Genomic DNA, 22,710 nt, shown 5'->3' with positions numbered 1-22,710 from the left:
TCTACTCGATGTCGTTTTTGTTCTGGAGTGAGTTTGGGAGCAATCCACCGGCAACCAAGCTTCCTAACTTTGAAATGTTCATGTAAAATTTTCTGAATTTGGCTCATACCAATCCCCAAATGTCCTCGAATCTCCTAATAAGTGATATGGCAATTTTCTTAAATTAGTCGTCTGACGGTAGCCATATTTTCCTCCGAGATCGCAGTTGAGGGTGGACCTTCACGAATTTCATCATGGAGAGAAACACAAAAGTATTTTGAAGGCGAGCAGTGCAAGCTTTCGGAGAAAGCGAACTTTTAAAATCATCAAAAATCATCGCCCTAAAATTGTTTCGTGTTAGTTTCGTTTTTGCTACGGACATCGAACTTCAACTTGAGATAAAAAAAAAATTGACAAGCGCTTCCCGCCAAATTACGCTACGTACATACAGTTAGGAAACTAAGCCCCTGCGATGAAATTATGACGTATAGCTATAGGGCTGTTGCCTGTTACCTTTTTGATATTTAACCGACTTCAAAAATAAAGGAGGAGGTTATCAATTCGGCCTGTATATTTCTATTTGCTTTTTTTTCACAGTCGATTTTGTGGTAATTTTGAGATTAAAACTCGTTAAAATACAAAAATGGTGTAGCCTAAATATGAATTTACAAGAACAAACAATCCGAATTAATACACCTTGTAAAAGTAAATACATTTTTATCAGTGCTATATTTCGAAATCTTGTTTTGTTATGGACGCCGAAGGTTATATTTTAATGTACCTAAATTATTTCTAATGCTTGATATATTTTGTATTATACATATATTCAATAATTATTTTAAACCAGAATTTACAATACTTGTATGTAGGTATACCTACTAAATTATTTTTAAAACGATAAATTAAATTAAATTAAAAAACACAAAATATACAGAAACTAGCTTTCCGCCCGCGGCTTCGCCCGCATTTTCAAAGATAAACCTGCATAGTTCCCGTTCCCGTGGGATTTCCGGGATAAAACCTATCCTATGTGTTAATCCAAGTTACCCTTTATATGTGTGCTAAAATTCATTGTAATCGGTTCAGTAGTTTTTGCGTGAAAGAGTAACAAACATCCATAAAAACTTTCACATTTATAATATTAATAGGATAAATTAAAATTATTATTATACGAGCATAGAACCACCACCTTTTTGTTTAAGGATGAAAAAGAAAATAGTTTGACAGGCTTAGTGCTTGACAAAGTGGTGACGCCACGTATCGATAAAAATACAATAATTACATATAATATCTACATATTTTTATGTGTTTATGTTTTAACATTTTGGTGAAATATATTATTTCAGTTTAATTTAAACACGTGCTTATAGATGAAGTTGATTTCGGCGATCATTTTAAAAATGCCACGTACTAATTGCGCAGTATTCGGCTGCTTGAATTCAACTATACCAATTATACCACCAGATGATTTTGTTCAATATGTCGAGAAAATGGATAACATTTTCGTTGCTGCTTTAAGGGTGCGTATAAAGCAAAATTACCAATCTTCTATTAGATGATACGTGTAATATTCAAGACCAAATCTAAAAAATAAAATATATATCAAACTAGATGATATGTTCAACGATTCTGTTCAATCAAAAACATAAAATATTAAAATTGACTCGATAAAAAAAAATCACCAAGTTAGCTCTTTTATCGTGACCACTTTTATCGTGACAAAACCAAACGTTTATCTCGAGAAAAAAAGAGCGCCAAAAGTGGTTTATCGCAGATAAAACCAAAACTAAAAGTAATTACACAAAATGCTCTGACAAATATCTTGCAAATGTTTTAATATAATTGTTTATGAAAAAAAAATCATAATAAGTATTACCATGTCAAGTAGAAAACATAAAAGTGTGAAAATTAGAGCTAACTTGGTGATTTTTTTTTATCGAGTAAATTTTAATATTTTATGTTTTTGATTAAACAGAATCGTTGAACATATCATCTAGTTTGATATATATTTTATTTTTTAGATTTGGTCTTGAATATTACACGTATCATCTAATAGAAGATTGGTAATTTTGCTTTATACGCACCCTTAAGTGTAACTGTAAAGTGGCTGAATTAATTTACAACGAATTAAACATAATCAGTTACTTAAAAAAACTGTTCATAGGATTGAGAATATTTTACATTATAAAATTTAACAATAAATTCCGAATTAGTCTTAGACCGTCGCGTAGTAGACGAAAGTACATTTCAGTAAATAATTTGTTTTTTTTTTTTTCGAATAAAGGCATATTTATGTAATGGTTATTTTAATATCTATACATATAATAAAATCGTAGGAAAGTCAAAACTGTAGATTGAATATTTTTTTAAAAGAATACTTGGGACAATAGATACCGAAGCCAAAAATATAGTTAGGCTACAAACTGAAACAATCGATATTTATTTAACGTGAAGTCATTGACATCACTTTTCTATACTATGTATCTTTGTCATTCAAAATCTGTGGATGTGTCATCCGCTACTATCGATCCCCCTGAATACCCTCGTAAACACGCTTGATGGGGGGGGAGCCATTTCGAACATTTTGTATGAAGTTTCCTTACTGTATGTATCTGTATATTGTGCTATATATGTTAAAAAAATATAACATTCGAAATTCAAACATTTATGGGTGGCCGGAAACGCAAAACTTTTAGTGTGCACTAGGTATGCAGAAGTACTTGCCAATATGGACACAAAACTATAGTTTATACCTTACATCTACAATGTTTCATGTCATCCCACACAAAACAGAACTTGTTGTCTAATCAAAAAAATATTAGCATCATGGCATCTGTATATTAAACCTCAATTCGTAAGTACACGGTACAAAGTCTATCCAAAGAGATGAAATATCTTGGGGTCATCCTAGACGACAAACTTAATTGAAAATGACACCTTGACAACAAGACTGAAAAAAAATTTGTATACCTATCTCTTTCCTATCTCTCAAATTAGGCAAAAATATACATTAATTTGCATTGTTCACATTTTACTAAGATGAAGATTAAGCAAATGGCTGACAGCAATGAGCATTGAGTATACCTGGCAGAAATATTATCACAAAACTTTCTGCAAATATAAGCCAGCATTATTGCTGTACAAGTGGCTGGGTGGTTGAAAAGCTATTCATCAACCTGGGTAACAGTCTTATATTATAAGAAGATCAAGGGATATAGCAGTAAGGATGCCGCCAATACTTTATCCAGAATCCATTTTACCACAATATGGATTTTCGGTTCTTTAGCAAACTAGTCCTTTACGCATTGATGACTGCATTATCCCGTAACTTAAGGGAATAGAAAAATCCGTAAACCCGAAATACATATTTCATATGAAATATAGACCATTAAGGAAAACTTGGAAAATATTGAAAGAAGAACCATCCGCGCTAATCTTATGCGTAATAAGTGCTTTATGTTTTATTATTACATTTAGTTATAATATTATATGCCGATATAGACTTTTTTGCGAAATATTTGTTTCCACTGCAGGAATACAAGCCTATTTAGGCTAAGTCCATAATCTATAGAGCCACAATGTCCAAGTGTTAGTAGAAACATGCATACTGTTGTTGAATACTGAGAGGTCTGAGACATTCTAGTTTCCATCTTATGTTTAGGCGTAGGTGCATCTTGGAGTTTGCGTTATGTTATCTATTATATGCAGATAAATAAAAGAAGCTTATAATAATGCTCTCTCATCTTGTGGACACGTGGATTGATGATAATAAGAGTCTGTGGATCTGTGCTAAGGATTTGTGCTGTGTATGGTCAAGAGAGGTGTATCTATGCAGAGCGGAACCTACAATCGATACATCATATAGCACGAGCTGCGCATCTTCCTCGCGCAGCTACTTTGCGGGGGCGCATCTTTATAGCATACTTCATTGTTTCAATTAGCAAAAATAGACGATGAAATTACATTCATTTTATCTCAATAGGGGGGTATGACTTTCAGTCTACAAATAACTACAATTTTTAAAGTATTACAATATTAAAGTTAACATTAAGGCATAACATTTTGCGGGAATAGATTATTTTATATTATACGCTTTTATTAAATTTTATAAATACTTAAATTCCATTTAGGAAAAATAAAAAAATGTCAAACAATATTAAATATTTACAGTACAGACTAAAATATATATATATATATATATAGTGTATTGATTGTATTGAGATTACTTGTGTTTTTCTCTATGATATTTGATGTTAGTACATTAATCCATCTTTCCAAAAATCTACATGTTCTTTGTTACAGCGATAACAGAAATACATTATCTCCGAACATGTCAACTTTCTATCTATCACGGTTCATGAAATACAGCCGGGTGATAGACAGACTGGCAGATAGACAGACAGACAGCGTAGACCCGTGGTTTCAACCGCTTAAATATGTTTTTCTTTATAATATTAATGTACTGTGAGGACATCAGTATAAAAAATTGTTTCTTAATGTTACATCAGCTTTCTGTTAGTAGAAGTTCCATCAAAATCGGTCCAGCCATTCCAGGCGTTAAAAGTTTAGTAAAAGGCTATTATTTTAATATTTCCACGTTTAATGTATTAGGTGTAGATATGCGAGCGTAGGTATATTTTTTTCCTATCCTAATATTTTAATGCACTTTTGATTTAAAAATTTATTAATAAATCTTGATTACATTAGGGGGAGGGCTATAAAACTTTAATAATGCTTTACTTAGGGAGAGGGATGACTAAAAAGTGTTTTTGATATTTTTCCGACCACCCCAAATCAAGTAGATTCTTCTTCTGTAGCTTATATAATCTTAATTTATTTTACCAGCAATATAAAATATTTAAAATTATTATTATCTTTAGGGCTAGCGCATATATTATATAACTTTTATAGTAGAGCCATTTTAATAGGCAACATTTGACAGTTCAACAAAATTCAAAACCGTAACCTAGTAACAACGACATAGAATAACATGATATTTCGTTTTGTTAGAACTGAACATTTGCTTAACTTTTTTCAACTACGATTACATATTTATAATAATAATGACCGATACAAGTAATTTTATGATTTGATTTTACTGATAAACCATTCTAAACACAATAAGAGCTAGCGCGCACGAGCAACTTTGTCTCCGCAACTATTTTGTCTCTCCCATCAATTTGTATGGGGAGTTGCGACGCTACGTGCGCGCACTTTCATACTAGCCCATAGGTGGGAGAGACAAAATAGTTGCGGAGACAAAATAGTTGCGGAGACAAAGTTGCTCGTGCGCGCACTGTCTAAACAATTTCTGATTTAAAGAACTGACGTCGCTACAATTTTGTGTCAATAAACATTTTTTCTTTTTAAATACCAGAGACGACCGGAAGGAAGTTAGCGCGGAAAGTTTTTTTTTTAATTATTAATATCTCAAAAAATTGCTTCTTAAATGCTCCATCAGAATCTGTAATTGCTCCACTTCTATAATTATTAGTTTATTTATAATTAATTTAAAAAAAAAAATCCAAATACTGAAAACTTGATTTCCCTATAGAATGAAAAAAAAATTTTACAAAAAAATTGCTCCCGATTTACTTTATCAATTACAAAAAAAAAATTAATTTTGATAATTTTTACAATAATTAACTGAAAAACTATGTTTGCATAGTAAACTACTGCGCTCTGACGTCATCAATTGTCGTTGCGACGCTTAAGGGCCATATTTACATGTAACATCACTGCAGCGATATCTTAATGTTTATGTTTTCTTATTTATATTATTTACTAGATTTCCGCCCATTTTTTTGTAATTGATAGAGCAAATCGGGAGCAATTTTTTTGTAAAAATTTTTTTATGAAAAGTGAATATTTTTCATTTTATAGGGAAATCAAGTATTCAGTATTTGAATTTTTTTAAAAATGAATTATGAATAAACTAATAATTATAGAAGTGGAGCAATTACAGATTCTGATGGAGCATTTAAGGAGCAATTTTTTGAGATATTAATAATTAAAAAAAAAAAAAACTTTCCGCGCTAACTTCCTTCCGGTCCAGAGACGTTACTCTAAAAATCGAAATCTGACATCTAGAATCGAATGCATTGATTTGTGAATAAAAATCATCATAAATTAATAAATGCGTTGTGTTTTTTTAATTATGTATTATACTTGTCTTATTTTGCACTTTAAATTTACGAAAGAAAGTATATTACTAGGACAGGGATTCGCCTGATGAATTTTTTAATTGATATGTGTTTCAAGTTCGATTGACAAATGTTTTAAGTCCGTATCGATTAATTCACTTTAATCGATGTTTTTCAGCAGGTTACCTCTCTTCGAAGATAAAATTGATAGACGTCAAATGTTGCCTATTAAATTGGCTCGACAATAGTTGACAACTATTTTGTTTTGTCTCATAAGTATACATAGCAATATATGAACGTGCGCATACTGTTAACTCGATAGTAGATCGATAAAAAAAATCAAAAAGCCGTATCGATTTCCTTTAGATTAAAAAGTTGGACAACCATAATTGATCACGCGCTCATTGTGTATTGCAAAGTATTGAAGGGCGCATATAATCGACTAAACAGTTGATCAATCTATTATTCAAATTAATAAAAACGGTTAATACATTTTAATAGTTGCATCCAAAAATAACGATATATGATATGATAAATGATATGGGTCATTTGGACTTGATTTTCTGGACTAATCCAAGTAGAGGCAAATGCGACGAACAAAAAACTAGTTAAATCTGTTCAGTCGTTCTTGAGAGTACAGACAGGATACTTTTTACTAATTAGCAAAGCACAAACTAGAACTTTCTTGTTAATTGACATTGTTTGTAACACTCTAGCGTTGCTGAATCAAGACTGGTCGATTTGAAGAGATAAAAAAATTGAATGTATGCGCACCTTCATCAACTGTTTAGTTGAGAGTAAATCACGAAAAGTACACAACTCGACAGAACAGTTTAGTCGATAGTCGAAAAGGTGTATGTATGCGCGGGCCCTTACTGTTCAGTGTTCATTGTAAACGTCGTCACTTCGATTCAGCAAGTTCTATACCTGGCGCGCCGAATGATGATTCCTATGACACTGACAGTTGTTCTCAAGAGACAAACTTGTAATGGCGTCACCATTAAATAAGAAACGTATTGGAGGCGTCTAAAAATGGCATTTATTAATTTTTATGTAGCTTTATGCCCTTACCATACTCCGTTGGAACCACCTTATTACCATATTCCGTTGGAATTATAAGTTATAACAATTCTTAACATTGACGAGAAATTATATCAATCTGAATTTACGTTTACGTCCTACAAAACGTACATCGTTGGCATTTATCGACTAGTGCGGAAAGGTCATATTGGTTAATAGCTACCCCAAAAACCATGAAAATGACACCCATAACGAAATTATGTCAAATTTTCATCGGCGCTATCTTATATTTTGGTTTTGAGCTCTTATTAGTTAAAAACTACCACAAAAACCATAAAAATAACACCCATGACGATAAGATGTAAAATTTTCGTCGGCGCCATCTTGGATTTTAATTTTGACCTCATATGGGTAATAGCTTCCCCAAAAACCACCCACATTTGCAAATGTGTTTGCTCCTTAGGAAAAGTTCAGATTTCCTAGGTAATGTGATAAATCTAATTTATTTAATTCCGACCGTATCTCGGAATAACATACATATTTTTCTAAGAATTGTATACAATGCCGGATACATTGCCGGTAACATAATATGTATGATAATTCTTAAAAAAGTATTTTAAACATTTCTTAAAAAGCTTAGATATTGCATACAATTCCTAGAGGTTTTGTAAAACACTCACACTTTTTTAAGTTAGTTACTAACTAACATACTTACCAGAATTGTACCTACTAATAAAAGGAAGAAAATGAATTTTTAAAGTTCGTAATAATGTTCTGGAAGCAATTTCAATAAAATTTAAAAATTTAAAATAATGTCAGGTATCAAGATGACCTATAAAATGGAATGCGCTATGTTTACGTGAGCGTGATGTTGCCGCGAACAAAGTTACGTCGTTAGATACCTAAATTTGAGTAGGGCAGAAAAGTGACAGCGTCCTTAAACGGGTTAAAAATTACGTGAAAATGATAAGGTGCATTTTTATGTTTTGGAAAACTTTCGTTGTACTTTCCTACTTAATCTATGCTAAAAAACTTAAATCAATAACAACATAATAGATGTTAAAAATTTTAGTTAAAAATTCAGTTTATTATATTTGTAAAAACATGTTTACCAACGTGGCTGAATGCAAACCACGCCTTTGCCTATAAAATAGTAAAGTATCGACACGACCCATCATACGAGCAATCACTAAGACGAACTGTCATACGGATCATCAGTCGCCGAGCCGGGTATACCTATATTAAGAAGAGCTGGAACGTCAACACATTTACACCTTAGATTACAAAATAAAATACAGATGGAGTATGACAACCGCCCGTCGCCCTTGTCAAAGAAAATACGAAATCAAAAGCAAATACGTCGCTGCTCCAGTACTATAGCGCATATAGTGTCATGCAATACGTCAAAAAGGGTTTGCAATTTTAGTAAAAAAATGCTGTCTTGTGATAATAAAACGCTGTAAAATTTGTTCCCGAAAACAAAAAAAAAGATAAAACATCGTTTCACAGGTTTTCTGTAGATTATTTGGCTGATTTATTTCTTTATACGAATAATAATTTTACAGATATGAAGGAATACAAAACTTCAACGTATGTTGCCAGTATTTTGAAAATGAATTTGCCATTTTTATTGGTAAAACGGTAAAACGGTTAAAAGATCTTCAGGGTAATGCTGTTGGATTTTTCGATCGTGAAAGTGATTATTTGTAAAGTGCACTAAAGGTTCATGTTCATTATTAGATTATTTTAATAAGCATAATACATTATTTTGTTACTTTTATAAAGCTTAAAAACGCCATAGTCGTTTTCGCTAGCGATTTAATTTTAAATGTGAACTCTATGATGGTTATAATGAAAATAAAAAGTCCCGTATTCTCGACTAAAAACTACCGCTATTTGCATTCATATATTTTGAAAAATAAAAAATAATATAATTATTATAGTTAGTTAGTTAATATTGAAAATTTTTGAAGTGAAACTTCTTTATGGGGGTTGGAAAAAATTTAGTGTAACATTTTTTCGTTTCGTTACGTGCCATCTTTTTCTTGTCCCTACCAAGCGTGATTCGACCGACGTATTTCTGTAAAGTTGCAAATTATTTTTTGAAAAATAAGATCATAAAGAAGTTCACTTCTTACGTGTGTACACTAGTATACGCACACATTTTTTTTATGTAATTTATTTAATTAAAAATTGAATACAATTATTTTGTCCATATATAACTTTAGTAGGCAGGTACTTTATATTATAATAAAAGAATTTTTACAATATTATAAAAAAACAATATCAACAAACCCGAAATAATATTAAAATAAAAATTAAAACTTGACTGCTAATTTATAAATAGCCTACGTCACTACCGCCACTAACATAATAATTCAGATGATTGCAATGAAACCTCACAACTCAAAATCGGTCCAACGGTTTATACTGCAGGGCGTGTCAAAGAAATATATTATACATATGTACATACATAAACTCGAAAAACATAACCCTCTTTTTTCGGTAGTCGGGGAAAAATTTGGGAAATTTTTCAATATCTGGTAACATTACACGCACACAGAAGCACCGTGTACGTACAGTGCAGCGGCGAAATGACAGCACACATAGCTTTATTGAAAATGACGATAAATCATTCGGTTTAGTTCGGCAACGCTCCATCTGTCTTTTATTTTGTAATCTAAGATTTACACATTGCGCATGTTAGGCCGGGAGATACTGACACAAAATGGTCATTTGTAACAGGATTGTAAGATTTTATTCGTAGTTACACCGGAAAAGTATGGCATGACACTACCGACTACATCTTTTTTATGGGCTATCGGTAAATTCTAAAATTTTTGTGTTACAAATCGTTTGACTTTCGCTATTTATCCGACGAGTTCGACTAACGCCCACGCGACTAGTCCGCCGGTACCAGCGTTCTGACCATCATTTTTCTTTTTGTCATTGCGTAATAAGACCCCTGTAGAACCGCCATTCTGTTACAAATGACCCGAAATTTTGTGTCAGTATCTCCCGGCCTATGTGTAGCTTTTATTTTGCAATGGAGAATGTTCACTAATTTTGATTATTAGCACTCCATATTCTCTGTCAAAAATAAAAAATTCTAGTGAAAAAATTACTTCGATACGTCAATTAGTTTCCGATTTAGAAGTAAAACAAGTTGTAAACGCCCGGTGATCGTGTGACGTCACACCACAACACGCTCAATCAGTCCGCTAGCGATCGCGCGCCCGTGCCGTCGAAATTATAATTAAATACTTTTAAAAATGTCCAATCCAAATACCAGAAAATCATGTGTTGTTCCTAAATGTAAAAATACAATTACTAGCAATTCGCCGGATAAGTTGTTTTTTATAGTTTCAAAGGACGTAAACAAAAAATGGTCAGAGGTGTAAAACCTTTGGTGTCAGAATTTTCCGTGTTCTTACATAGTACTACATATTATAATAACATATTACAAATCTGCGTAGGAGAAATAGCCTGTTCAGAACTTCTTAGCTTAATAAATTATCGCATCCCATCCAGATCAACACGCTCAAAAGACTTATTTCATATACCTACCGCCAGAACCAATATGGGTCTTCGTGTGCCTCTTCACAGAATGTCTAGTTTTTATAATACCTATATGAATGATCTTGATATGTTTTCTTGTTCCTCTTCGTCTTACAAAATGAATGTAAAAAAATTGCTATTGAACATATAAGAATGTTAATATGTAAAGATTTTGCAAATACGTAGACCTAATTTACCTCCGTCTTTATGTACGCATGAAAATATTAATCAACGATTGTCTTTTGTGGTTTTTTCCTTGTCTCTCCTACTGCTGGGTGTTGGCAAAAATAATATTATATGTTCACAGTGAAAACACTATAAGGAGGCATTTTCATGTATTTTTAGTTAATAAGATTTTTTTGCACGCCTCTTAAGCGAAGCGTTGAGGTGGGTACTTACTACTGTCACTTCGCGCAAAACGTCTGATTTTTCAAACTTAAAATGTCTTTATGTATCATACATTGCACTTGTAAGATAATACATACACACACATATTAAGAAAAAACACTATTTTTAACATTCATGATATTTTTGATGTCATTTTTGTTATTTAAACTAGTTAAAAATCAGTTTAAAAAAGTTCTGTCTCGGACGTCCGTGTGTCTGTATGTGCGGAGGATTTTCTTGTTAACACGATAGCGACCGAAATACTTTACTAATCGAGTCTTTTTTTTTCTCTTACGCTTGAGTATGCTCAGGAATAGAACCCTTTCATTTTTCAGGGTCTGATTCGATGTGGTTTAATTGTTATTAAATAAACAAAAATAATAATTAATAAATAATTATTAAAAAAAATTATGAGGCGTGCACTTTTGGATTTTCCAAACTATTTTGTTTTATGTCTTTGTCTCTGTATGTTTTTCCAATAAAGAAAATAAAATAAAATAAAAAATATTTTGAGAACATTGCAGCTGTTTTGCGTTATCCTTTGTTTTATATACAAGTTTTAATATATACTAGACTGTGCTTCTGCTCTGCTCGTATGGGCTAGTATAGGTAGATGGCTTTTTTCTTGTTTTAAGTTGAGAATGATATGGAGAACTATACTAAAATATAAGTTGGTCGGGGGAAGAATTAAACAAAAACAGGGTATAGTTCCACACAAATTCAAATGTCAGCAGGAAAATGAAGATAAACCTCAGAGATCAGCAGTGCAAAAACGCAATCGTATAGAATATTTTGAGAAACTATTAAATAAAGATGAAACTTTGGCATGACTGTTATTTTATTAAACGAATAATAATTACTATTATTGGACTATTAACGAAATTCGCGGACGAAAACCCATCAAAATACTGCGCAAGCTATAACACCCATAACACCTACTACAGCGCTGCCGACTTGATACTAAGCGCGGGTACGGCGCGTTGTGACGTGACGTCACAAGCGGTCACGTGACTATTAGCGGGACTCGATATTTTTCGAAACTTTGAATGCGTATAAAATCAAAACTACTTGGTATTTTTGAATACGACAAAAACTAATTTATTTGTATACATACAGGCTTTACTGAGACACAATTTCAAGGGATTTGGCATACCTAGTAACATTCTTCATTGTTTATAAATACAGGGTGATGTAATTGGTGTAGTACGAATATCTAAAAATCTATGAAGAATTTTGTGATACAGTAAATGGAAGGCCCTTCGCTCATGGAGCTACTCAAAAATGACTGAACTAATCAGTAATTACGATTACAAACCAGTTACAAATTGTATCTCGCATACAACGCTACTCAAGTTATAAGGTTTCAGTCACTTGTCAATGTTTGCTCGTTCATTTTTATCATAAAAAACAAAGAAACTCGGGAAACCAGTAGCGTGGAGACCGGCACGACGCGTCGCGCGTGATTGGTTGCTAACGCGTTACTCACCAGTTAGTAACTGGTCGCGTCGTGTGCGAATCTCCATAGAACATGTATGGGCTGTGACGCTCAGGCAACTCGTTAGTAATTTGAGTTTGTGACTAGTACTTTTTGAGTAGCTCCATGAGCGAAGGGCCGAAGAATTATAGACTATTTTACAGTATTTAATAAAATCATTTAATTTTTTGTTCATTTTCATTAGAAATGTCAATTTTTCTCACCAATGTGGAAATTTGGATGATAAGGATCTTGTTAGAAAAATATGAATTTTGACTAAAATCGGCATTTTTTTTTCAAAAATCAAATAACCAATTATTAATAATCAGAGTTATCACCATTTACATTAATTTACAAACGATATCGGTTGTTCTTACTTAAAATTGAATACCAATGTCTTATTGCGGTATGTGTTCTTTGGAAGTGTTCGTAAAGTTGTTGATCCGTAATTAAATTTTGCGGAAAATCTTTTAGAGCGCTTAGTTGTGACATATCCTAAGCATATTCAATAGAATTAAAAGACGAGCGAATATGCAAGCCAGTCTAAAACTTAAATATTTTGGTCTCGAAGAGCGGCCGTTCCCTGTCATGTCGTATGCGAAGGGACATTATCATTCATGAGTAAGAATTTCTGGTCCATTTTTACTTTGTATGAGACAATACTTTTTGATGTTCATGCGCCAAAGTAGACTCCTGATCCGGACCCACATTATGATATTCCCGTGATGATATAGATGTACCTCCTGAGGATGCCACAGATGGCTAACTATCCCAAGCGTTTCTCCGGCTCGTGTTCTTCGTGGATCCGGATGAAAACCTAACCGGAATCATTGGTGTGTTGGGAGTGAGCGTACACGTGTTATTTGTATTGTTTTTATGACCTGAAATTTAATTATTATTTGATAATTGAATGATTATTAATACTTTTATCCAATTGATTATTATTAGAATAAATAATTAAGTTCATCAATTGATTTACTTTTAAATTATAATTTTACATGTAAATTATGAGAGCTTTCATAATTATATTTGCATATAGTTATTTATCTACAACGCACCATTTTACAATTCAAGTCTAAAATGAAACTAGAGTCGCATTTATTTTTGAACATACTGTAAGTGAAATTGCATAAGTGTGAGTACTGTGAACATGCCAGCTTTCCTTAAGGCGAAATGAGACCCAAAACAGACGTTTCGAGTGCACGGAGAATTAATTTTTTTCTTCAAAAACTTTGAATTTGATTTTTTTTATTTATCGATTTATTTAATTGAAGAGTTTGTTTAGTGACGTTTGGGAACCGAAACACGATTGGCAAAATTTGCCTCGATAGAAAAACGTTGTGAAGTTGCCCAAAAATTAAACAATCAATCAATTTCATTTGGACAATAGTAAAGTAATATCAATGAAACTTTATCCACATCCACTTCCATTCAATTCTTGAGGGACGTACGGGATTAGATTTTTCAATTAATACATCAGTAATTAAAAAAAAATATATTTATAAACTATGAGCAAAAAATTGCGCGCAGGCCGGTCGCTTCCGCCGTTCCGCCTCCTGTTAGTCGACGCCAACGCGTCTTAGAGAGCAGTCCTATACAACTTTTTCGCGCGGTGCCGTTGTCTACTCGCATACGTGATTTAGTGTTAGTGTTACTAAAGTTTTTCATAAACATGGTGAATTTTGGTGGCCAAAACATTGATGGTGAGAACATTAGGAAGAAAATGTTGCGAAGGCAGATGAAGAAACTATAGTTATTGAATCTAAATAGGTAAGTTTAATGTTTATCATGCTTATTTATATTTATTATGTCTTTCGGTCGCTACAAGTCTAAAGATTTCAACTTCAAATATTTTGATTACTAGGTATATGTTTACAAGTCTAAATTGAGAAACGCATAAATGAAAATCTGATGGTTATTTTTATTTGTAATAAGTAATATTATTTTAGTCATATTTTGAGATTTCATTACCTATTTATGATTTTTGTATTAGTACATATATGTTTACAAAGTCTGAATTTAGCAACGCACAATTCAAGATTTTATAATTTTATGCACTCTGTCTTTAATTTAATTTATAATTTTATTATTGGTATAAATAGGTAATGTTTTAGTTGTTTTTTGAGATTTCATTTTCCAATAAATATACTACTGATTTGTGTGTTTATTTCTAATAGCGAAGTGCGACCACGAAAAATCCGATGTGCAGCTTGCAAGCCAGAACGCAATAAAGACACGTTGGTCTTTTAGACCAACCATGATTACCAGAAACTGATGTGGATCTTCAGACAGTTTCACATAGTACTTTTTTTGTGTAAGTTTATTCTTATGTCATTTATTTATAAGTCATAAGATTGAAGATAGTGGAATATTTCAGACTAGTGTAAGTTATCACTGACGGGTAGGTAATTACCAGTGAGATCAGAAACAATTTTTATTTCAACCCTATTGCGTATAACTTTTTTCTTATTATTATTATTGTATTATAACTATTGTCTGAGGTCTTTCACTGCACCGGTAATTGTAATTTTTTTACTTATTAGATATCATGCTATTTTAGGCTTATTGCTGATCTACTAACAATTCTATACACATGTGAGCAATCCCAAGACAATGCATAAGAATAATTACTTATAAATTTTATATAAAAAATATTTGAAAAATTTGTAGTTATGTAACTATGATGCCGACAATCGACTTTTTTACGAGCTAGGACAATAAAGCGATAAACGAACGGACACAGCTGCGAAATTTTTTACTAATTTTTATAAAAGCACTTGTTATAATAATTGCGGTCAACCGTAAAATTTTTCAAACAAAAGAACGATTTTCTCAGAAAGTTTGCTATGTATGACGCCGACAATCGAGTTTATTACGGCTAGGATAATAAAGCGACAAAGGAACGTACACAGCTGTGCAATTTTTTCTAGTTTTGATGACAGTATCTTTATAATAATCGTGGTATTATAAGAGGTATTATCAATTAATTTTTCTCATATTATAACATATTATGGTTGTTTCAGCACCTCAATGCACAAGGATAGCTCAAAGTAACGGGCAAGAGACATTTATTTACGGAACAAGGTGAAGAAGTCGTATCAAGAAGATAAACATTGGAACAATAAAATGGTAACAAAACCATATATCAAAATGTCGGATATATTTATTCAAAAATAATCAAAATTGTAAATAATATTTTTTGTCTATTATTGTTTTTTTTTTCAATAAATATGATATAAAAACAAAAACCCATTTTTTTTAATCTTTTAAAACCGATAATAATGTAAAAAATAAACGTAAATAGCATTATTCTATTATGTATTTTTAATACTTATCATATTGTACGTAAAGTCCCCATGTCGAAAAACTATAAAATTTGTTTACAAAGATTTGCAAATAAGCTAGTAACGTAGGTAGCGACAATTCTAACAATAACAAATAATTACATCATAAAATAATTTAGTTAAAACAAGCTCACTTTTTGTAACCAGATTTGTGCCAATTAAAAATCGACCTTCGTGCAAAGGAACAAAGGTCGATTTTTATAGTTCGATGGGCCCGGCAACGAAAAGACGTTGCCGGATCACTTTACTCAGCTTTAACCGCGCGAATATAAGAATATAATGGTACGGGAGCCAGTTGCAAACTTGGTTAATTATTTCCTCTCAAGAGATAATTCGTCAGACGCCTCAGAGTATAGTATGTATTATAAAGCCTCGTGAACGTCAGCTGGCGCTCGGATGGGGGGGTGAGCGGTTGTAGCCTCCCACGCACGTAGGAAAAAAAATGCATTCATTCATTCATTTCCTCTCAGCTAAAAATTTGTCAAATTGTAGCTAACCCAATATCTCAACGAAAAAAAATAATCAGCTGGTTACAACATGGTGTATTATACGTCAGCTGGTGTCTCGAACATGAAAGAAAAAATTTATTTTCCGTGATTTCCTCTCAAACAAAAATTTACCTGATGATAGCTTATATGTAACTGTGGATAAATATATAGGTCAGCTGGCTGTATCTTGGTGGAAAAACCGTCAGCTGATACGGGAGGCTACAACCGCTCTTCCCCCCAACCGAGCTCCAGCTGACGTTCACGAGGCTTCATAATACTATACTTTGATGCATTTTACTAATTACCGCTTGAGAGGAACTTGGTCATAAAATTTGTTCCTGGCTCCCGTACCATAAGTAAAGTTCATTGAACCTCCGTTAGTTCCGTATGATTCCGTCATCTATTCAGTTGTATGGCGTGGCGAGGGGATTTTTGTGAAGCGTCCCGCGCGCTCTTATGCTCCACCCAGGGGGCGTAGCCCAAAAGGTGCACAAGCATGATTGTATTTCGCCTTAATTGACCGATATAATAACCCATTCTGACTTCTAATATTTCGCTCTGTGCTCGGAACTACATAAGTTATCGTTTTTTAAGACCAGAATTGCAATCTATACTAATATTATAAAGCTGAAGAGTTTGTTTGTTTGTTTGAACGCGCTAATCTCAGGTACTACTAGTCCGATTTGAAAAAAGCTTTCGGTGTTAGATAGCCCATTCATTGAGGAAGGCTATAGGCTATATATCATCACGCTAAGACCAACAGGAGCGGAGTCACGCGGGTGAAACCGCGGATCGCAGCTAGTAATTTATATATTTATCCACTTACTGGAAATAATCAAATACAGCGTTCAACCCAACTAGTGACAATATTTTAACAAACTCTCCTATTTAGGACAAATTGGAATAAATATTTCGTATTATAACCACAAATCATCAAATCCAACTTGCTGCAATTGTAAAAATGTTTGCAGATACAAGTAGCTATAAAATGTCTCGGAAATGAGCGTATGACTTCGAACTCTACGGAATTTCTGAAGGAAGCCGCCGTGATGCATAGTATTGATCATCCTAATATAGTCAGGCTTTATGGGGTTGTATTACACCTAGATTCGTTGATGTTGGTAAGTTATCATTCTATTGTAGAGCCATTTTAATAGGCAACATTTGACAGTTCAACAAAATTCAACAACGTAACCTAGTAACCACGACATAGAATAACATGATATTTCGTTTTGTTAGAACTGCACATTTGTTTAACTTTTTTCAATTTTATTACATATTTATAATAATAATGACCGATAGAAGTAATTTTAGGACTTGATTTTACTGATAAACCATTCTAAACATAATGAACAATTTCTGATTTAAAGAACTGACGTCGCTACAATTTTGTGTCAATAAACCTTTTTTCTTTTTAAATACCAGAGACGTTACTCTAAAAATCGAAATCTGACATCTAGAATCGAATGCATTGATTACTTGGGAATAAAAATTATCATAAATTATTGACATGTGTTTCAAGTTCGATTGACAAATGTTTCAAGTCCGTATCGATTAATTCACTTTAATCGATGTTTTTAAGCAGGTTACCACCCTATGAAGATAAAATTGATAGACGTCAAATGTTGCCTATTAAATTGGCTTATAATTTATGCGTATGTTTTGTAATTGTATACCTACTTTTGCTCACCACAAACACGGTAATAATAGAGATATTATTACCGTGCCACAAATAATGCCGTGCTGCTTTTAGTTAAGTATCAATTTGTATTTTCACTGAATTTGTTCATTTATACATTTGAATAAATAACTGGTCGTTGGATACACGTGTGACTGTGTGTAAAGGATGATTCTCGGTAACGCGCGACCGTGTCACGACCGGGCCGTGCCCCGTCCTTGCCCCGGCCGGGGCACGATCAAACATTATTGTATACCTTTTGTATGAGCGAATCATGTTTAAATTCAATCATTTTTCCGTTAAGTATTCTGAAAATAAAATACAGTCACATTTTCACATGAACTTTAAAAGGAAATATGCAGACAAAGCGATGCTTGTTGCGCAAATTTTATAGTACTTATATATCAATTGAATTGTTGAAGTTGGTTTTGTTATGACTTGATACTTGATATGGGATAAAAATATAAAATATTTCTCCACTATTTCGGCGCACAACTGACTTTATACATATTATGATGTTATTTGGGTTGACTGAGAATGTTTAATAAATCAATTATTTTAGGTCACAGAGTTAGCACCACTGAGATCCCTATTGGAATGCCTCCGTGAGGTTACACTCCGGCCGAATTTTCCAGTGCTAAATCTTTGTGAGTTTGCAGAACAGATCTGTGATGGAATGACTTATTTAGAAAATAAAAGACTGATTCATAGGTGAGTAATCTATTTGGCGATTTTTTATTTACCTTTGAATGAACGTTATATGGGTAACAATGAAATAAATATCCGTCATGAATTTCTAAGATTTTCCGAACAATATAGCATGAATAATTTTACAGGGACCTTGCGGCTAGAAACATACTAGTGTTTAGCAAGGATAGGGTTAAAATCTCAGATTTTGGATTGTCACGGGCTTTGGGGGTAGGGAAGGATTACTACCAAACCAATTATAATGTCAACCTGAAGCTACCCGTCGCTTGGTAAGTTAATCATAATTTCATAAGAGTTGATGTTATTAATATTTTCCTTTTGTAAACTAATATTTTCCACTTAAATGCCTCAATAATATAATAGTCTACACTTACCTCAATATCAGTCAATTTTACCTTTTTTCGAGACTTTCCTCAATATATTTCTCATATAGAAATTCATCACAAAGGGCTATTTCTAAATATAATTTTAACAAAAGGTGTGCTCCGGAATGTATTCTGTATCTGCGCTTCACTCCATCGAGCGATATGTGGGCGTTCGGGGTGTGTATGTGGGAAATGTTCACTTACGGGTTTCAACCGTGGGCGGCCTTTTCCGGACAACAGATACTTGAAGCCATTGATGCGCCAAACTACCAGGTTGCTATTTTTATTATATATTCAATATTGGCTGAAATATTTTTTACGTCGTTACCGTTGCTATGTTATGTACGATTTAATACCGCCCAGGAAAATTGTGAATAGTGGAAAATTGTGAATAGTTAGGACTCGAAGAAGTGTTCTCAACCTCTAATTACTTATCCCCTGAAAACTTTTACATTCATATTAAAATATACCTATCGCAGAGCTTTATAATCTTTCATATTGATATTGTAACTTTTGCGTTTTTATCATTTCAGCAAATAAAATAACATGATTTTATGTTTATTGACTCAATATTCCATAAAAACAACTCCCACTATAACAGGATTATGCTTGTTTTGATCTGCGAATGTCACGACCTCTCACCCACGCTCCTTCTTGTTACATTAATCAATACCTTTCTTTGCATAGAGACGCAATATATTTTATTAACAACCTTTACAATTGCTATGCTTTTAATAAAATTGATATTCAATCTGATAAGTTCAATATGTTATGATATTCTGTAAGAGTTTTTTATGATATTAATCCGATTAGAGGATAAACTAATCGTACTGAGTAATTTTATTTTATTTTCGTAATACTGGGTGGAAAATTTTTTAGGTACCTACTTACCTTATGAGAAAAATTATTTTTCTTAAATAAAGTCAGCTTTCCTGCATCGATTATCGAGATATTTTATTACATCAGAGAATCTTAGCTTAACTTAAGTTAATCTAATGAGTTATACGTTTTAGGTAAACAGTGACTATAACCCACACTTTCTTTATGGGCATTTGGTTGGTCTTAATGATCATTTCCACAAAAGTTTGGCATACTTGAATAAATCAATGATAGAGTTTCATTTTGATGCATATCGTAGGGCGTAGTACGGCGGATGGAAACAGATTAAATGTTTATTGACTTTTTAGAGGTTGGAGCGCCCAGAATGCTGCCCTGAAGAATACTATGATTTGATGTTGCAATGCTGGGCACATGATCCCAATGATCGGCCAACATTCAAGGACGTGAAAATACGATTGATGGAAATAAAGCCTCAAGAGGTAAGTTCTAGTCAATATAAAGGAAATTTTTTTTACAGCAAGCAAAATCTTATTTTTGAAACACTTTTTTGAAAAAAAAAAAACTAGTCATTTCCCTGCTTTTTTTTCTAAATAGGTAGTGTATATGCTGCGTTTCTATAAGAGGAAAGGAAATCTAGTATCTACTGTAGTATTTAAATATAATTAAAGTTACAGCCTACAGGTATCTATTGATCTTAATTTAGATACATGGTAATGTATTTTCTTCACTTTTTAGGTAGAGGCTACTTGCACCTATGTAAAACCGGAGGATGGTCGACGATCAAGTTTCCTCGAATACAAAACTGGCCAAAAAATAACTGTGCTGGCCAAAGAGTGAGTGTGAACTCATAACATAATAAATTTAAATAACGAAATCAATAAAAAAAATCTCGTGGTATTCATGTTGCAACTAGAAATTGGTTGTTAGGAAAAATACAATTTAAGGTTTCTTCTTTCATGACGCTTTCATGATTCTTTCAGCAGTCAGGATTAAGATAATAATTTAATAATTTATATCCAATATATATACGGAAACATGATATTGAAAAATTATGAACTTTTTTTAATACAGAAACTACACTCATTCGGCCATGTGGTATGGAGAGTTGCCAGGAGGCGCTCGTGGACTATTTGATCCGAACAAAACAAAGCCATGCGTAAAGGTTGAGGTAAGACTGAATAATAAAGAATAAAACAGCAAGCATGTCCATTCAAGTTTTACTCATTACTTTGCTCCTTCCCCTGGACCATGTATACATTGACATCTTTGACTAATATTTCTCCTCCTCAATAACAGATAACTAAATCACACTGTGACATTATCATCCCATTCTTGTTAACGACCAGACGTATAGAATTAACGAACAGTTTTCGAAATTCCCTTTTGTCTTATATTATATTTCTTAAAATATTCCAAATTGTTAAAAAAAAAGAAAAAAGAATAAAAATAATAGCTGGTCGTAAACGAGACACGTTTGTTAACCAGAACGCACGCTCATTCGCGGCCGGTTCATACACGACGCACGTGTCGCGCTCCGCGAACCGCTCGTTCCGCTCGACGCTGTTGCGCTCGGACGCCAAGCGGCACACGTACACCGGCAAGCGCTCGCTGCAGCACTGCATGATATCGGGCCCGCAGGGCGACGTCAAGCACACGGGCCACGTGGGCCTGGACGGCGCGTTCTTTGGCGACATTGCGTTCATGGATATCGCCGGATGCGTAAGTGCCGTGGCTTGAAACGCGATGTTTTTTTGTTTTTTGTTAAAAATTTGTTTTTTCTTTTTCGTTACTTTCAAGAAGATTACAACCACAGTTGACAGATACATACAGTTAGGAAACTAAGCCCATGTGATGAAATTATGACGTAAGCACTGTTGAAGCTATAGGGCTGTAACCTTTTTGATATTTAACCGACTTCAAAAATAAAGGAGGAGGTAGTCAATTCAGCCGGTATATTTTGTTTGATTTTTTTTAAGTTGCATTTGTGGTAATTTTGAGATTGAAACCCGTAAAGATACAATAATAGTGTCCTTTTTTGTGGCTAAGATATTAATTTGCAATAAGAAATAATCCACCTGCATACTGCTAGTAATGGACGCAGAACGCTATTTAATGTACCAATTGTTTTAGCTCTATATTTGTACTTATATTCAACAATTATTTTTAACCAGTATCTATAATATAAAAATGAATCCCAAAATGTGTTGGTAAGCGCATAACTTGAGAACGGCTGAACCGATTTCGTTAATTCTTTTTTTATTATATTCCTTGAAGTACGAGGATGGTTCTTACGTAGAGAAAACGTAAATATGTACCACGGGCGAAGCCGGGGCGGACTGCTAGTTTACAATAAAATTTATATTATGTAAACTTAATTATTTTAAAACGAAAAATTAAACCAAATTCGTAAAAACAAATATGCAAAAATAAATTAATATAATTATTTTTAGAGGAGCGTAGACGGTAGAATCTCTTCCTTTTTGTTAATTTAGGATGAAAAAAAGAACAATTTGTCAGGCTAGTGCTTGAAAAAGTGGTGACGTGACGATTATCGATAAAAATATACCTTTTATGTATTTATATTTATATACAAATCATATGAAGAGAATTATGTTTCACACAGCCGGCCGCAAAAAATACCCAGATGTACTTTAAAACTACATTTAATAATTAAAATGAGACTTTATAACCATGTCTGCACGATGCAGACCGGAGTTAAAGAATCG

At 33.0% G+C, this 22,710-nt stretch overlaps 1 protein-coding gene and 2 long non-coding RNA genes across 8 annotated transcripts in view; 2 read left to right on the top strand and 1 right to left on the bottom strand.

Moving 5' to 3' along the window:
* LOC149491327 (uncharacterized) overlaps positions 1–22,710 on the bottom strand; it is a 149,394-nt gene that overhangs the window by 98,710 nt on the left and 27,974 nt on the right. The window lies entirely within an intron of this gene.
* Positions 1–22,710, top strand: part of Ack-like (activated Cdc42 kinase-like) — a 47,545-nt gene that overhangs the window by 3,240 nt on the left and 21,595 nt on the right. For 5 of the 6 annotated variants that reach the window (XR_016315847.1, XR_016315845.1, XM_089697096.1 and 2 more), the window contains 8 exons: positions 17,365–17,514; positions 18,634–18,782; positions 18,908–19,048; positions 19,258–19,417; positions 20,332–20,463; positions 20,720–20,817; positions 21,056–21,152; positions 21,470–21,703. Coding sequence is in view for 4 of the 6 variants with exons in the window: in XM_089697096.1 (XP_089553222.1) it covers positions 17,365–17,514; positions 18,634–18,782; positions 18,908–19,048; positions 19,258–19,417; positions 20,332–20,463; positions 20,720–20,817; positions 21,056–21,152; positions 21,470–21,703 (1,161 nt within the window). In the remaining 2 variants the exon portion in view is untranslated. The remainder of the gene's footprint in view (positions 1–17,364; positions 17,515–18,633; positions 18,783–18,907; positions 19,049–19,257; positions 19,418–20,331; positions 20,464–20,719; positions 20,818–21,055; positions 21,153–21,469; positions 21,704–22,710) is intronic. The other variant, XM_089697119.1, reaches the window with a different exon arrangement.
* LOC149491329 (uncharacterized) lies at positions 13,730–15,831 on the top strand. The gene is made up of 3 exons (XR_016316006.1): positions 13,730–14,331; positions 14,739–14,875; positions 15,585–15,831. It is a non-coding gene; the product is annotated as an uncharacterized LOC149491329 (long non-coding RNA).

The sequence above is a fragment of the Colias philodice genome, chromosome 1 (assembly GCF_061535455.1).
Source record: "Colias philodice isolate Cphi_HAF_F1 chromosome 1, ilColPhil1 Martin Lab GWU primary, whole genome shotgun sequence".
Classification (NCBI taxonomy): domain Eukaryota; kingdom Metazoa; phylum Arthropoda; class Insecta; order Lepidoptera; family Pieridae; genus Colias; species Colias philodice.
Note: the sequence above shows the minus strand (reverse complement) of the source record. Positions and strands in the feature narration are given on the sequence as shown.